This window comes from Salvelinus alpinus, chromosome 11 (assembly GCF_045679555.1).
Source record: "Salvelinus alpinus chromosome 11, SLU_Salpinus.1, whole genome shotgun sequence".
Classification (NCBI taxonomy): domain Eukaryota; kingdom Metazoa; phylum Chordata; class Actinopteri; order Salmoniformes; family Salmonidae; genus Salvelinus; species Salvelinus alpinus.
In genome coordinates this window covers 32,390,991-32,407,945 of record NC_092096.1, presented here as the reverse complement: position 1 = coordinate 32,407,945, position 16,955 = coordinate 32,390,991, and the positions used below count along the sequence as shown (strand labels likewise).

The window sequence follows — 16,955 nt, the reverse complement described above, 5'->3', positions numbered from 1 at the left end:
GTTACGACGATCGTGACAATTGTGGAATTTCATTCTTCATAGAAAATGCATTCAGTGGTTGAACAATAGCAATTCAAAATGTCATAATCCAACTTTAAGATTTGAGAGGAGTTGTCTATTCTAAATAGACTTCATGAATATTTCAAGTACGACTAAAGGAGTCTGTCTCAACCAATCCTTCTAAAACGAATAAGGAAGTAAGAGATAGGGGGTTGAGAGCACCATGGACAGCGACAGTGAACTTGACATCTCAGAAACCAATAGGTTAATGCAATTTGGGTGGGTCTGTGAAATTCACACCGCTGCGCTGATGGGCTATATTAATGCAATGTGCCATAAACTCAAATCAATTGAACCACTGAGCTTTGTAAAAACATGAATTTTGGAGACCTTATTCCATTTCCATAAAAAAGGGAAATGATAGGCTATGATAGGGTAACATTTTTATTTGCAGTAGCCTATCCTAAAAGATTCATGAGAAGAATCGCAACCCTATCTCTTCCCCTCTTTCCGCTCAGCTACCCCCATGTCTGAGACATCGTTCTCAGAATCTGTTACCAGCTCTATCTCCCCTTAGGCTGGGCTGCCCCTTACAATACCCCCTTCTCAGAAATATCGAAAGAGAGAGAGAGAGAGAGAGAGAGAGAGAGAGAGAGAGAGAGAGAGAGAGAGAGAGAGAGAGAGAGAGAGAGAGAGAGAGAGAGAGAGAGAGAGAGAGAGAGAGAGAGAGAGAGAGAGAGAGAGAGAGAGAGAAAGAAAGAAAGAGACGGCCGGCAACTCCCCTCTGTGGACTTAGTCAGAGACAGTAACCGCGGATTGTGCAGACAGGGCTATCAGTCCAGTCCTGAGAGCTCATATTCTTTACAGTAAAAATGTCGGCCAGACCAGGCTACTATCGGCAGGAGCTGAACAAGACTGTATGGGAGGTTCCCGAGCGGTACCAGAACCTGACTCCCGTGGGCTCGGGAGCCTACGGTTCGGTATGGTGAGTAGGCTATATGAAAGAGGGAGAGGCGAGGCTGCAAAGAAGTCCTTACACACCATACAATGCAGAGGGAAAACATAATTTATCCTTATGATTTGTATTATGAATATGCATTATTGTATAATATTGGAAAAACAATAGGCCTATTTATAGCGTATTCTTATTATAGCCTATTATTATTATTATTATTATCATCAAGGTTGTAACGTTATCAGGCAGTTATTAGGCCGATTTAAATTAAAATAGTCTAATATAATTAATGGTAATGTAGCCCAGTTAGTTGTTATGCACGAGAAAGTCAGCAATGTTATTTTCATGTTTGTTCGATGTGGATTTACTAGACTACCCTATTTGTATCAATATGATGCTGTCATATAGGCTACGTTTTCCATTTGATTGATTAATCTGTCGTTGACACTATTCCCAAATACTGGGCGTCATCACTCCAACGGCAGACTGTCTGCAGTTGTTGCCTCTCGGTGCGGAGGCTTTAAACACCTGAAGCTTCGCATGTATAGTAGCTGATTTAGTCTGCCCCATACGATTCTCATACGGAAAGGAAACAACAAGGAGTTATCGGTGCATCGCTCATGCAACCACGCGCTACGGGAGATCCTCTGAATCGTGACAGTTCTCAATAGGATACATTAGTTCCATAAGGCTTTTTGGCCTACTAATAACAGGGACAGCACTTCGACCGGATCTGCAGTGATCCACTGAAGGATGCATGACACATCTGTATAGTCATGGGCATGTGTAGGGGCAACCTCAGTGTTGCTGACTGCAAATATCTTGCATTGTTTTGTTTTATATGCTGTTATGGACTTTTATCTTTGATATGTGTATGTTCACTTCAGATAGTGAAGAAGGACCTAGGAAAGAAATCTCAATATTGTATTCATGTCCACCAGTCTGTTGACCTAACAACAGACTTCAATTTCACAACCTGTGTAACGGCTGTTGGAAGGAGAGGACCAAGGTGCAGCGTGGTACGTGTCCATATTTATTTAATGAACACAGAAATAACAAAAATAACAAAATAACGACCGAAACAGTTCTGGCTGGTGCAGACACACAACAGAAAACAACTACCCACAAAACACAGGTGGGATGAGGCTACCTAAGTATGGTTCTCAATGAGAGACAACGATAGACAGCTGCCTCTGATTGAGAACCACACTCAGCCAAACACATAGAAATATAACATAGAACAAAAACATAGAATGCCCACCCCAACTCACGCCCTGACCAAACCAAAATAGAGACATAACAAAGGTCAGGGCGTGACAACCTGATCTCCTCCCCATAAAGTAAATACAAGCTCTCTCTCACACACACACACACACACACACACACACACACACACACACACACACACACACACACACACACACACACACACACACACACACACACACACACACACACACACACACACACACACACACACACACACACACACACACACACACACACACACCTGTCTAGCCCATTGAGGTGCTTCTTATAGGCTACATTTCCACATGAACGAGTTCCTCTTTTCTCACAAGTAGGTTGGGCAATATTTCCTTGCTTTAATTTTGGATCACTCTTTGTCTGTTGCGGGAGAATAGACACTGTTGCCATGGCGAGGTGTCATGGTGATGTGTGCACCTCGGCTTGAGTGTCATACATGCAATCCATACTGATCCATGCATGGGAAGGGAAATTAAGTGCTTGGCGGTTTCAATATCAACGTTTACTGTAACAGCACTGGTAGATAGATTAGATTAGATTTACATTGTAGGCAGAGCTCTCTTTGTTGTTTATATGCTGGTAAAACAGCCAACCATGGCCTGTCAATCCAATGCTTTTGCATCTCCTAGGACAGAAGGATGTGAGGATGTGATCTTCTGAGGATCAGCCCAGGAGGACAGACAACAGACATCTGTGATGCAGCAGACATGGAAGAGAAGGAAGGCACAGAAACTACATGTTAGCTCAAGCAATATCTAAGCCTTTATTGGTCAATTACATTTAATGGCAGCTTAGCCTAGCTGATTGATGGGAAGAACTGCCGTGTTTTACTACTCCACTGAGAAATCATGGTGAAATCGGCACAGTTATGTCTGTTTGATTTGATGAAGACCTTGGAAGCTGAGTAGATAGACATGATAGCATAGCAACAATTCAAACAAAGACCATCCCTGTGTCTGCTTCTTTTGACTAATACAATTCTCTACAGTTAAAAACAAAACTCTTTATTTACGTGGATTCACGAAACACATCTAATACACCATCAACCAAGATGCAGAGCAATGCAGTCATGTGATCTTCTACACCTACAAATTGCACCACTGCTCATAGTACCAGTCTAGCCAGCAAGGACACTCATATTCTTTCAGACAATCTCCCTCTCTCTCTCTCTCTCTCTGAGCCCTGCATTGTTCAGCCTGTGCTCCAGTCATTGTCACCGTCTTCTCCATGGCAGAGCTGATTGATTATCAGAGGGGTGGGGGTTTTGGAATCGGGAAGGTATTTTATAGGGGGTTGGGACGGGGAGAGACTTGGGGGTCCAGGGACATTACTTCTGATACAGAGGAGAATTGGAGTCATTATATTGATTCTTGGTGCTCCTCAATTTCCCTGCAAAGCCTCCTGAGATTGTTTGCCCGAGAACAATGATCTGATCAGAAAGGCTCATATAATGAATATCAGATCAAATCAAAATCAAATATGTCACATGCGCCTAATACAGATGTAGAATTTACTGAGAAATGCTTACTTACGAGCCCTTTCCCAACAATGCAGAGTTAAAAAGTAAGAAAAATATATACAAGGAGCACCGGTACCGAGTCATTGAGCAGGGGTACGAGGTAGTTGAGGTAATACAGTATGTACATGTAGGTAGGGGTAAAGGTGACTAGGCAATCAGGATAGGTGATAAACAGAGTAGCAGCAGCGTATGTTAAGAGTGTGAAAGTGTGTCTATCCGTGAGTGTGTGTGTGTGCTGTCAATATGCATGTGTGTGTGTTTTTTTTGTGTGTGAGCGTACGCAGTGCGTGTGTGTGTTGGAGTGTCAGTGTAGTATGTATGAGTGTGTGGTAGAGCCCAGTGAGTGTGCATAGAGCCAGTGCAACAGAGTCAGTGCAACAGAGTCAGTGCAACAGAGTCAGTGCAAATAAAAAGGGATCAATGCAAATAGCAGTGGTGGAAAAGTACTCAATTGTCATACTTTGAGTAAAAGTAAAGATACCTTAATAGAAAATGACTGAAGTAAAATACTTCAGCAAAAGACTAAACGTATTTGGTTTTAAATATACTTCAGTATCAAAAGTAAATGTAGTTGCTAAATAATACTTAAGTATCAATATTAGATGTATAAATCATTTAAAATTCATTATATTAAGCAAACCAGATGACACTATTTTCTTTTTTTAAATTTACAGATAGCCAGGGTCACACTCCAACAGACATAATTTACAAATAAAGCATTTGTGTTTAGTGAGTCCACCAGATCAGATGCAGTAGGGATGACCAGGGATGTGTGTGAATTGGACAATTTTCTGTCCTGCTTAGCATTCAAAATGTAACAAGTACTTTTGGTGTCAGGGAAAATGTATGGAGTACATCATTTTCTTTAGGAATGTAGTGAAGTAAAAGTAAAAGTTGTCAGATACCCCAAAAAACGACTTAAGTAGTACTCCAAAGTATTTTACACCATTGGCAAATAGTCAGTGTAGCCATTTGATTAACTGTTCAGCTATCTTATGGCTTGGGGGTAGAAGCTGTTCAGCAGCCTTTGGTGCTCCGGTACCACTTGCCCTCCGGTAGCAGAGAGAACAGTCTATAACTTAGGTGGCTGGAGTCTTTGACAACTTGTAGGGCCTTCCTACTACACTGCCTGGTATAGAGGTTCTGGATGGCATGGAGCTTGGCCCCAGTGATGTACTGGGCCATACATACTACCCTCTGTAGCGCCTTATGGTTGGATACCAAGCAGCTGCCATACCAAGTGGTGATGCAGCCAGCCAAGCTGCTCTCAATGGTGTAGCCATCAGACAGAGGTATTATCGTACATGCACTAAAGCAGACTCATATCACACATTGACTGTATACCATGCAGAACATCACATAGACACATGTATTAGTTTTCCATCATTACACCAGCAGACATCAAAACTCATATCTGAATGAAAATGCACATTTAAAATGCATTGGAAAGTCTGAGATTTTCACAAATGTGGTTGCTACTTCAAATAGACTTTATTCCGATAACTGGAAAGCTTTTCATAGACTGCAAAACTTCAGTCACACGTAATGACAATAGTTGTCATTCTTGAGACATCGTACCGCCACTTCCCTTCGCTTTCCCAAGTCGTATCATTTCTCATTTCCCGCTCAGCATGCAGACTGCAAACCCCTAATTCAATCTCAATGCTCAAATCTGTCTCCTGAAAGGAAGTTGGAACGTCTTGGCCAGTAATATAACTCTAAATCGTTCTGACTGATGGGTTTAGAACTTGTCCATGATACAGAACATATTCTTCACAATGGAACTGGGAAACTCTTTGTTGGTGTAATGTTATGTAACAGTAATATCGCGTTGTGCAAATGTTTGTGCTTGCATCATGAATGTTTCATTTAGTCAAAAGAACCCATTTCCATGTGCCTATTTCAACTGTTGCAGCAACATGCAGCAAATCATGGCTACTGTGAGTGTGTGGTATGTCAGCACATTGTGTAACCTTGGAGATGGCATATCCATATGCATTTGTTTGTAGGGGCTTGGCTGCTTAAAGTGCTATCATCATGTCACTTCGGTGCCATTTAGCCGACGCTGTTGTGCAGAGTTTGTTTACAATGTGAGAGGACAAGCGATGGCCGCCAGAGCTCTCGGATGAAAGCACACATGAAATAGAATCTCAAGTACATGGAACTGTCTATTAGTGTTAACATGCAAGCTGCTGTAGGTAGCAAGATGCTGGAGAATAAAAGCAAGCATCCTTCATTTTGAATTTTAGGTGCAAACAAGATGCTCTGGCAGATGCTTTTATGTATGCCCCACTATTTCCTTTGAATGATTGCATATGCATAAGACTAAAGTCAATATAGATAGCTAGATGAAGAGAGAGAGAGAGAAAGCAAAATTACTTTGCATCAGATGTTGCGCTGCCTTTGACGCCACCCTTCCCCCTCTTTCTGTTTTTGAAACTGGAGGTGCATTAATGTAACAGCTGATAAAACATTCTGAGATGGAAAACAGAGTCAGTTGCAGAAATCGATGCATAGCCTGCTTGTGGAGTTGTGGGCAGTGAGGTGGACAGCCATGTATGGAAGATGAGATGGCAGAGGACTGGTGTGTGTGTGTGTGTGTGTGTGTGTGTGTGTGTGTGTGTGTGTGTGTGTGTGTGTGTGTGTGTGTGTGTGTGTGTGTGTGTGTGTGTGTGTGTGTGTGTGTGTGTGTGTGTGTGTGTGTGTGTGTGTGTGAAAGAGAGACACAGAGGTCTGGCTTGTGTCATGGAAAGATGATGGTATGCTAGCTGCCTGTTTGGCAAACATTTAACAGGGGCATCTGGGGTAGCAGCAGGTGCTTCTGTGGCTGTGAATGAAATGAATGCACTTGGCCTTGTCTGAAGGCGATGCGGTCTGGATATGGTGTGTACATGGCCTTTTGTTGTACACATGGCAGGCCCCAGGTAAGGACATAGCGCTCCTCGCAGGCTGGTTAAAGGGTTTAGTGGTCAGGTTGATAATGACAGTGATTTACATGAATGTTGTTTTAGCTTCTTGTGGCGTTGTGGCTCTGTGCTGCCTCTCCTTCCTCTTTTCTTCACACTTCCTCTTTATCATCTCCTGTACTGCTTCTTCTTTCCTTCCGTCTAGTTTCTTTCGATTTCTCAAACACTTATTCCCTGTCTGGTACTTCCTGTCCCCTCCCTCATCTCTTGCTCTCCCTCAATCTCTCTCTGACCTCCTCTACTCTTTCTACACTCCTTTGTCTCTTCATTCCTCTATAATGCCTAGTCTCTTTTTCATTTCCCCGAACACTCCTTCTCTCTGTGCAACATCGCAATTGAGTAAGATGTTGCTCCAAATGCTGCCGAAGTAGAAATTACACTGTCAACAACGGAGACGGCAGCGCAACACCAATACACTACACAGACTAATAATGAATCTAATAATTTAATGAGCAACATGTTTAGAAGCAATGCATTTCATTTTGTAATCTGCTGTCGCTCATCTTTCTGTCCCATGTCTACCCTCTCTCTCTCCCTCTCTCTCCTTTGCTCCCCACAGCTCAGCATATGACGTGCGGCTACGACAGAAGGTGGCGGTGAAGAAGCTGTCTCGGCCTTTCCAGTCCCTTATCCACAGTAGGCGCTCGTACCGCGAGCTCCGGCTACTCAAGCACATGAAACATGAGAACGTGAGTAAGGAGTGGTTGAAGTCCTCCCGTGTTTGTTAGTTGATCTAAATTGCCTTGATAATGCAAAATAGAGTTGTAACTATTTGGCATCAACCTTCTCCCTGAACAGGTGATAGGACTACTGGCTGTATTCTCCCCTGCTGCATCGCTTGAGGACTTCCATGAAGTGTGAGTGGCTACTGAACGAGCACTAGGATGTCCAACATACCCCATACAGTAATTATACTGTCATGATTATTCTGATGACGACATATTGCATTTAAATAGAGCTTTTCAGCAGGATTCAAGGCATGTACTGTCTAAATGAATTGGAACATCTCCATGCACTGTTCTAAAAGTCCCCTCCTCCTCTTTCCAGCTACCTGGTAACCAACTTGATGGGGGCAGACCTGAACAACATAGTCAAATTCCAGCGTCTCTCTGATGAGCATGTGCAGTTTCTTATTTACCAGCTGCTCAGGGGCCTCAAGGTAGTTAACCCCCCAACGCATCATGTTTAGACATCTTTTTTTACATACTATCCCATACACTCACAGTACAAAGCAACCTTCCCTGATTATAATTGTTTTTACTCACAAAGACAACTGTTACGTATTTCAAGATGCCACAATTAAACCTCAAACACCATCATGATCCTTTTTATACTGTAAAACTACTGGCTATAATTTACTAGAATATCCCTTAACATCCTCTGAAATTGTATATATACTGTACCTTCACATTTGATTACAAACTCAGATATACTGCTAAGTTTGAAAGCTACATTATGCCTGCCTCACTAGGCAACACAGTTAACAGGGGACTGACCAGCCAGCCTAGTAGCTAGCAAACCTAGTTACCAAGGAATGAACAAAAAATGTAGACCCTTTTAGACAGGGGACAATGTTAGAATACACTGTTGACCTCTCTCTCTCTCGCACTCCTTTTTTTCCTCTCTCCTCCCACTCCTCCCCCCCACCCCGCTGCCATGTCCCTTTTCCGTCTCCCCCTGAACAGTTCATCCATTCAGCAGGACTGATCCACAGAGTGAGTGGTGGCTTTCCTCTTTTCTTCTCTTCTTGCCCATTCTTTTCATTTTTCCTCAACCCCTCTTTTCATGAAGGCAGTCTTCTGGAGAGCAATTGCCTCTCCTGAGTGCTTTGTTGTCTTTAAAGGCAAATTCTGTATTTAGAATGTACCGGTATGTGTGTAAGTAGATAATATCATATTGTGTGAGTGTGTTATATTGTGTGAGTATGCTGAGAGCTTCTTGTTGCATGTGCCTGTAGGCCTTACACCCAGCTTGTAAAACCCAGTATATGTTTGTTTGTTTGTTTGTTTGTTTGTTTGTTTGTTTGGGTCGGTCGGTCGGTCGGTCGGGCTTTCTCCCTTTCTTTTCCCCTGTCATTCAGACGGTCTTTGTGTTGACCGGTCTGTCTTTTCATGTGTCTGTCTCACAGGACCTGAAACCAAGTAACGTGGCAGTGAACGAGGACTGTGAGCTAAGGGTAAGACCAGTGACCCAGCCGCCCAACTCCTCAACGGCTCAGTCTATCACAACACAACCTTCCCCCACTCGGAAATGGCTATCACCATGACAACCTGTGTCTTTCTCTCTCTCCCCCAGATCCTTGACTTTGGATTGGCCAGACAGACGGATGATGAGATGACGGGGTACGTGGCGACTCGCTGGTATCGAGCGCCAGAGATCATGCTTAACTGGATGCACTACAATCAGACAGGTACAGATCCACACTCACACAACCATAAAATGATCATAAAACCAAGATCCTCAATTCACACCATATATTACCAGACACCTAATATTACAACCAAACACATACTCTATCATCATGCAGTTCTATCCAGAAAGAAAAATTATCTAGCTATATCTGTGCCGTTATGGCTAGTCATAAAATCCTGTTGTTATGACGACTGAATGTTAACGCCTCTGTTACAGTGGATATCTGGTCAGTGGGATGCATCATGGGAGAGCTGCTGAAGGGGAAGGTCCTGTTTCCCGGCAACGACTGTATCCTTCACTAACACGGTCATGGCTTGAAACGGAGTGCACTACACTCCCCAACCACTCTCCAGCGCTGTTACCACCAATACTGCTCTATGGACACACATCAGCTCCTCCCAGATTTGCATCACAATCCCATCTAGAGATATAGCCTTTCTGTCTGAAGGGGAGGTGTATTGAGAGCAACTGAAAGGAAAGGAAGTTCACAATGGACTGAATTGTATTGGCTGTCACTGTACAGAGTCTAAAGACGGAAACAAATAGGAATGTGATTTACTGCTTTGTATGTATGTATGTATTGGGTCCTCAAATGTTGGAGTATGCTGTCTGCATAAAACTAACACTAGAACACTGTTCTAGCAAAGTCAAGTATGCCTACCCTCAGTCAGTTGTTCTACCTAAAGAGTTGGTCCTGCCAACCAAATTACTTTTTCACGACCATGATGGCCCTTAATTAACCCCTCCTGATCTAAGATATCGACCAGTTAAAGAGGATTATGGAGGTGGTGGGCACCCCGACCCCTGACCTTCTACAGAAGATCTCCTCTGAACATGTGAGAAGATAGAGAAATAGAGAGATTGGGAAAGTTGAATGGATCCTTAGCTATATCAATGCAAATTGCTTTAATGACACTGAAGATCCCCTGACATCCATTGATAGGTGTAATTGATTGACTAATTTGATGATCGATTATTCAATATTTTGCTTGTAGCATGATTGATTTCTCAATTGATTTCTCAATTGGCCCTGCAATGTACTGTACACATTGTCACGTGTGTTGTTGTACATTGCTTCCTATTCATAGGCTCAGAAATATATCCAGTCTCTACCCTTCATGCCCCAGCAGGACTTAGAGAAGATATTCAGAGGAGCCAACCCAATGGGTGAGACTGAGTCATACCCGATAACTGAATTTGCCTGAGGCTAATTTTAACCCAAGGCTATAGTCACCCAAGGCTATGGATTACATAATGCAGCTTTGTTAGTATTTTTCACTTTGCGCCTGCATCTTAATCTCAGTCTCCATCTTTCTCTCTGCATCTCCATTCTTCTCTCTCTCTCCCTCCCTCCCTCCCTCCCTCCCTCCCTCTCTCTCCCTCAGCTGTGGATCTACTGAAGCGCATGCTGGTTCTAGACTGTGACGGGCGTATCTCGGCCAGTGAGGCGCTCTCCCACCCTTATTTCTCCCAGTACCACGACCCGGACGACGAACCAGAGGCCCTGCCCTACGACCAGACACTGGAGAGCAAGGACCGCACGCTAGAGGAGTGGAAAGGTGAGCGAGTGAGCGAGAGAGATGGAGGGTGGCTGGAGTGGAGAAGGTTAAGAGGGATTCTCTTTTTTAAAGATTCAACAGTTATTTTCTGCTGTGTTCTTGACCAGAACTAAACGTTCTCTCTTCCTCCTCACCTTTTGTTCATCCCTCTTTCTTCACCTCATCTTCTTTCTCTCTCTCTCCATCCCCCTATGTAGAGCTGGTGTTCGAGGAGATGAATGGAATCAAAGCGCCTGTCAGCGAGACGAGCAGTCTACAGGTGGAACAGTGAAAGACAAACCCTGCCTCCTTCTGCTCGGTCTGTCCCGTCAGCTGAGGAAGGACCGCCGTCTTGTCTCCGTCTGTCTGCCGGCGTTGGGGAGGCGGGAGGATCCGAGAGAAAGAGAGACGGCGGGCCAATCAGAGACAACGCTGTGTCCCCTAGAGGCATGACACCCCTCCCCTTGCTCACTGTGACTGGCTATTTGACTGCCTGTCATGAGTTTTGTAAAAGGGGAGCAGGGAGAGGGGAGGTCTGGTTGAACTGATAGGGATGAGAATACGCACATTACGACGATTACAGGGAGCATGTTTTGATAGGTATATGTTTACAGTCTGTTGAAGAGAGGTAGGAGAGAGAGACAGAGAGAGAAAGTAGCACTAGAGTTTTCAAACCTACCTAAGGGTCCAACTGATAAATAGGCACTGGCTACAGGTCACTGGAAATCTTTGTCATAAAGACATTTTATAAGCAGTCATAATGGATGTCAGTTTAAGTCTGCTTATAACACCTGTTATGTCATGGTAATGACAGTTTAATGACAGAGGGTTCTAGTGAATTGTTGTCAAGAATTTTCCACGCATTTCGCTGTCTCAGGCGCCGCTCCAGAATCTCCCGTAAGTGTTCAGTTGGGTTTAGATCTGGTGACTGAGATGGCCATGGCATATGGTTTACATCGTTTTCATGCACATCAAACCATTCAGTAACCATTCGTCCCCCTGTCGATGGGGGCATTGTCATCCTATGGCATAGCCATGGTGGCCAAAATAATGTCCATAATAATATACATGACCCTAAACATGTTGGGATGTTAATTAATTAACTCAGAAACCACACCTGTGTGGAAGCACCTGCTTTCAATAAGATTTGTATCTCTTATTAACTCCAGAGTTTCCATTATTTGGGCAGTTACCTGTATGTAGGCTATGCATTTGTTGCTGGTATCACCCATTTCAGATTCCACTAGGCTCTAGTCCAACAGGTTTTACTAGTCCCTGGCTCTGTTGAGAAACCCAAACCTATAGCTGACGTTTACATCTGAACATTCAGCAGATACCATTACCCACAGTGACTCCCACAGATACCATTACCCACAGTGACTCCCACAGATACCATTACCCACAGTGACTCCCACAGATACCATTACCCACAGTGACTCCCACAGATACCATTATCCACAGTGATTTCCACAGATACCATTACCCAGAGTGATTTCCACAGATACCATTACCCACAGTGATTTCCACAGATACCATTACCCACAGTGATTTCCACAGATACCATTACCCACAGTGATTTCCACAGATACCATTACCCACAGTGACTCCCAGATGCATTATGCAGTTTAAATTGGATTTACAATAGGTCTGAATGTTGTAGTTTCAGAGGTCTAATATTCAGCAGGTTTTAAAGGGGCGTACTGAGGTGAACGAATTACAGGGGAGTAAAATAATTCAATTTTCCTGGAATTGCAACATATACTACCCCAAGAACTACAACAACAATCATATACACAATGCCTCAATTACAGTAGAGATAATCCAAAATACTCTTTCTCGGTTGATGTTTGACTATTTACGGTCCTGTATGTGTCATGTACAAGTGTTGATATTGGAAACTTGTTGGATTTAAATAGAACTGCAAAAAATATGAATGTATACAAAACTGTATGTTTAAAAAAACAAGTGTCTTTTCATTCAATGGTGGCATGAATTTGAACTGTAAAATTTCTGCCGTATGCATTTCCAATCAATAACCGAATGTCAACTCTGTGTCATAATGCCATGACAACTCATGACAGTTGATGTCAACCAACTCAACTCTATTACAACAGTTATTACACCATTATGCAGCATGAACATGTAAACATTTGGTTACACATATTCAGAATAAATCAAATCGATCTATTCCCTGTCTTAACGTCATGAATGCGTGCATCAATCCAGTCTTGTTTTCTCCCAAAAATTATTAAGTCTGTTGTGGTATGGATAAATTCCTTTACGTTTCCAAGTATCACGCAGCAGTCTATCAGCCGGTATGCAGCACTATGTCAGTGGTGAGAATCTGTCATGGGCATAGCATGTTGTGGCATTATGAAAGACCACTTTACTCCAGAGTTACAGCCTACTCATTCCTCCTCCACATGGCCAAAGTTTCATCAATACTCCCAGCCCACACACACAGTAGCTTTCCAGTGCTTTATGGGTTCCAAGTCTGAGTATACATGGCCTTTTGTGTGTGTGTGTTTGTGTGTGTGTCAATTTGCCTTCAAGGTCCATTCTTGCATGTTTCCAACAAACATGTCTGCAGGCATCGAACTATGTCATAATCTCTCAGCCACAGAACAGAGACAGTATTATGAGAGACCACCCTTCTGATCATCATGACGACGCATGTATCCTCTTCTTCCTCTTATCATCAATAAAAGCTCAATTCATCACCAGTTATCTTACTGTGTGTGTCATAGACTTATATAATAATTGTGTGTGTGTGTGTGGCCTACATGTACATTTTTACTTCTGAGCCTGCATAAAAACAGCATCAACACTATCATCAAAGCAGAAAGGAAGTGTAACCAAGGGAGGCCAGGAAAAAACTAAAATAACTTTCATCCCTATTTTTAGGCCAGGTTAGCTCTCTTTGCTATCTCATGGCAACAGACAGCATTTTGGCAACATTCCTTGTGACTTAATTGTAAGACAATAAGGAGCCAGGGCGGCAGGTAGCCTAGCTGTTAAGAGTGTTGCTGATTCGAATCCCTGAGTCGACTAGGTGAAAAATATGCCAATGTGCAATGGAGCAAGGCTCTTAACCTTAATCTGGATGAAGAGCATCTGCTAAATTACTAAAATGTCAAAATGAGTCTGGACAAAGACACACCCAATAATAGCACAGGGCGACTCTAGTGTTTACCTTTTTTCCGACAAAAGCCAGAGAGGTCATGCCACCAGGCGATGGTGTTTTCACCAACGATACCATTGTGGTATAAAAAACGAGTGAGACCAGTCACTGGTTACGGTTCTTTAGTCGTGTCACTGCAGACCACTGTCGGACAACAGAACGCATTGCGCATTTGCGGAGTGATAGAGAGTGTGTAGGTGGTGGCGGCTACATGAGAGCAAGTGAACGAAGTGTCTCATGCACAACAACGGGTCATTATCCCTGAATTAAGAGTTAGCTGGGGATACATTGACCCCCATATCGAATTGGATATGTCGGTTCGCACGCGGACAGGATTTTACCGTCAGGAGGTAAACAAAACGGCATGGGAGGTTCCAGAGCGATACCGCGAGCTAAAGCAGGTGGGGACTGGCGCCTATGGGACAGTATGGTGAGTTTTATACGAGTTTAATCATCAAACATGGGTAGGCTATTCTTCGTAAATGTCGAATTTGGAGTTTGGCAATACAAACCAAGCCACAACAAGACGTGACTCGTTCTTAAAATAAACATCGCGTTTTTTTTTAGGAACTGTTCATCTCATTCATTCTTCATGTGGTTATATCAAAATGAAGTTTTGTGCAGTGGCGCGCTGGATTGTGTCCGAATTAAGTCATCAACAAACATCGGTGCTATTTGATGAATAGTGAAGACCTAACTGTTACATTATGCGGTTTATGTTTCATTCCTAAGCATAGCTTAAACGGCGGGGACTTTTGGTTTTGTGAAGTTGGGAAAAGCATAACAAAGAACCCCCATTGTCCTCATTGTTTGTTGGATTTTAGTGAGCAAGAGAAGATTTAGATTTAAGTGCATCGGCCTACAAGGCTACATCTGTTATGGGTCTTTGCGCAATGTTTCTTGGGATATGCCTACCAAATGTTTCTACTTGAATTCCAGAAATACCCAAGAATGTCATTGTAGTAGGCCTAACCACTCGATTATAAAACATGATATTTGGATGTAAATTATTTTAAAGAAATAATTAATCAAGCATTTAATAAAACATGAGTTGGGTCCTTCTTCAGTAGGATACCACCAATGGCCTACATTGCTAAAATGTTTTCTTCCCTGTACCAACATTTCTTGCTGCAGCTCTGCCCAGGACCGCAGGACTGGTGTGAGGGTGGCCATCAAGAAGCTCCACAGACCTTTCCAGTCAAAGCTCTTCGCCAAGAGGGCCTACAGAGAGCTCCGGCTCCTCAAGCACATGAAGCACGAAAATGTGAGGGTCTTACCTGAAATACGCACCTCATAGTTAATGAACATAAATAGAAAATGTGTCTGTTTCACACCGCTAATTAGGCCTTGTCTAAAAATGAAATGGCGCAACTCTACAGTACTGCATTTAAAACTCACTTTTAACCATAGCAAACTGTTAAAATCTTTATGGCCTAGGCTGCATGCAGAGAGCAGTGACAGTTTCTTTTTTTTGCACACAGTGAGACAAACACAGCTGTTCATTATGATTGGCAATTAGTCAGAAAGATCACATTGGTAATAGTCACATCACAACCCATAATACTAAACAGAAACACATCATATCAAGATTATAGAGCTGTTCATTTGAGGCAGGCACAGGTTCTGAGTCTTGATTTGAGAAGTTGAATCAGGCATCCAACTTGAGGCGGCAGGTAGCCTAGTGGTTAGAGCGTTGAGCCAGTAACCGAAAGGTTGCTGGATTCAATCCCCAAGCTGACAAGGTAAAAATCTGTCGTTCTGCCCCTGAACAAGGCAGTTAACCCACTCTTACCTCGTAGGCTGTCATTGTAAATAATAATTTGTTCTTATTAACTGACTTGCTTAGTTAAATAAATTTAAAAAGGAAACACGTACACGTTGTAGCTCTCCTGGGCCAGGGTTGTACTTGGTGACCACTGCTTTCAGCGGTCTACTGGGTATACAGGGAGTCGGTAGAGATTAATAAGGGTACACAAGGAAAGTCTGAGAAGGAAGCCAATACATGTTGTGGAAAAATTGCCTCATAGCAACATCTACTTTAGTCAGTGGCTCACACTAGAATGACAGAGACACACCCCATATCACAATTGTGTGTGTGTGTGTGTAACTTCAAGTGGGAATCATTTCCTGATACTGTAATTGAGATACATGATGCACAAAAAAATTCTCCAGTTAATCTATAATTGAGCTATTCTATTTATTTTCTGTTATTCTTTGATTGGCTTGGATTAGGTGATTGGACTGCTGGATGTGTTCACTTCTGAGATCTCATTGGACAGGTTTCATGACTTGTAAGTAACTCTTTGTCCAATACCCTTCCTGTTCATATATTGAATGTTTTTATTCATCATAAAGTTGTTTTACTTCCTTTTCCCCTGTCATTCTCAGTTACCTGGTAATGCCATTCATGGGTACTGATCTGGGGAAACTGATGAAGATGGAGAGATTGTCACAGGACAGGGTGCAATTCCTTGTCTATCAAATCCTGAAAGGACTCAAGGTTAGAGTTGCATACTTACACATTCACAGAAGAAAAAAAATGCATTTCTAAGTATATCTTATCTCCAACATTCAAATATGATACAAAGTTAAGGCAGTTTATACAGAAGGTTTAAATGTTTCCCAGAATATACTTTAATACCAACCTCTTTTTCTAATTGTATGACTTTCTCTTTTCATGGTCTTTCGTGTCTCCCCACAGTATATCCACTCTGCAGGGATCATCCACAGGGTTTGTAACCCTTGACCTTTCAACTATGTGCATTGGGGTTGGGGCCCTTACTCTTTTTCACTCCAACTGCTATTCATGCCATTTTCCATATCATAAGCTCTTTGTGTGTGTGCTTGCGTGTGTTTGCGTCTATCTGGCAGCATGATAATGTAATATTTCTAAATACCAACAGGATCTCAAACCTGGAAATTTGTCTGTCAACGAAGACTGTGAGCTGAAGGTACTACATATACGTATTGCTACCAGACCTGTGATAAGCACTGTGCTCTCCCTGTTCAGTCTCACTCTCTCTCGATTTAACTGAAAATCACTTTATTGCAATGGAGGCTGCTGAGGGGAGGACGGCTCATACTAATGGCTGGAACGGAGCAAATAGAATGGCATCAA

The 16,955-nt window shown here is 42.8% G+C and overlaps 3 protein-coding genes across 5 annotated transcripts in view; all 3 read left to right on the top strand.

The window, feature by feature from the left end:
* The first annotated feature begins 746 nt into the window (after window positions 1-746).
* On the top strand, window positions 747-13,383 carry LOC139533980 (mitogen-activated protein kinase 11-like). Of its 3 annotated transcripts, XR_011666894.1 has the most exons (13): window positions 748-985; window positions 7,266-7,395; window positions 7,505-7,563; window positions 7,754-7,865; window positions 8,392-8,421; window positions 8,835-8,882; window positions 9,002-9,116; window positions 9,335-9,406; window positions 9,875-9,954; window positions 10,207-10,285; window positions 10,504-10,677; window positions 10,875-11,012; window positions 11,044-13,383. XR_011666894.1 is itself a non-coding variant. In XM_071332547.1 (12 exons), exons 1-12 carry the CDS (start codon window positions 873-875, stop codon window positions 10,946-10,948), a joined length of 1,086 nt encoding a protein of 361 aa, XP_071188648.1. In that variant the 5' UTR covers window positions 748-872; the 3' UTR covers window positions 10,949-13,383. The 3 variants fall into 3 exon arrangements, 2 of the variants coding, with proteins under 2 accessions (XP_071188650.1, XP_071188648.1); XM_071332547.1 differs by having other exon boundaries at window positions 10,875-13,383; XM_071332549.1 differs by lacking the exon at window positions 8,392-8,421 and having other exon boundaries at window positions 747-985; window positions 10,875-13,383.
* A 506-nt stretch (window positions 13,384-13,889) lies between these two features.
* On the top strand, window positions 13,890-16,887 carry LOC139533978 (mitogen-activated protein kinase 12-like). The gene is made up of 6 exons (XM_071332545.1): window positions 13,890-14,267; window positions 14,972-15,101; window positions 16,070-16,128; window positions 16,226-16,337; window positions 16,539-16,568; window positions 16,741-16,887. The coding sequence occupies exons 1-6, from the start codon at window positions 14,149-14,151 to the stop codon at window positions 16,870-16,872; spliced, it is 582 nt and encodes a 193-aa protein (XP_071188646.1). The 5' UTR covers window positions 13,890-14,148; the 3' UTR covers window positions 16,873-16,887.
* A 35-nt stretch (window positions 16,888-16,922) lies between these two features.
* Window positions 16,923-16,955, top strand: part of LOC139533297 (probable polypeptide N-acetylgalactosaminyltransferase 8) — a 3,523-nt gene continuing 3,490 nt past the window's right edge. Inside the window, exon 1 of the mRNA XM_071331365.1 lies at window positions 16,923-16,948. Within this exon, the coding sequence (XP_071187466.1) occupies window positions 16,923-16,948 (26 nt within the window). The remainder of the gene's footprint in view (window positions 16,949-16,955) is intronic.

Excerpts from the sequence above, each read along its gene's own strand:
- LOC139533980 (XM_071332547.1), top strand. The coding sequence starts at position 873 with ATGTCGGCCAGACCAGGCTACTATCGGCAGGAGCTGAACAAGACTGTA. Across the intron at positions 7,564-7,753 it reads CTTGAGGACTTCCATGAAGT|CTACCTGGTAACCAACTTGA; the intron begins GTGAGTGGCTAC and ends TCCTCTTTCCAG. Across the intron at positions 9,955-10,206 it reads AGAAGATCTCCTCTGAACAT|GCTCAGAAATATATCCAGTC; the intron begins GTGAGAAGATAG and ends TCCTATTCATAG.
- LOC139533978 (XM_071332545.1), top strand. The coding sequence starts at position 14,149 with ATGTCGGTTCGCACGCGGACAGGATTTTACCGTCAGGAGGTAAACAAA. Across the intron at positions 15,102-16,069 it reads AGCACATGAAGCACGAAAAT|GTGATTGGACTGCTGGATGT; the intron begins GTGAGGGTCTTA and ends GGCTTGGATTAG. Across the intron at positions 16,338-16,538 it reads AAATCCTGAAAGGACTCAAG|TATATCCACTCTGCAGGGAT; the intron begins GTTAGAGTTGCA and ends GTCTCCCCACAG.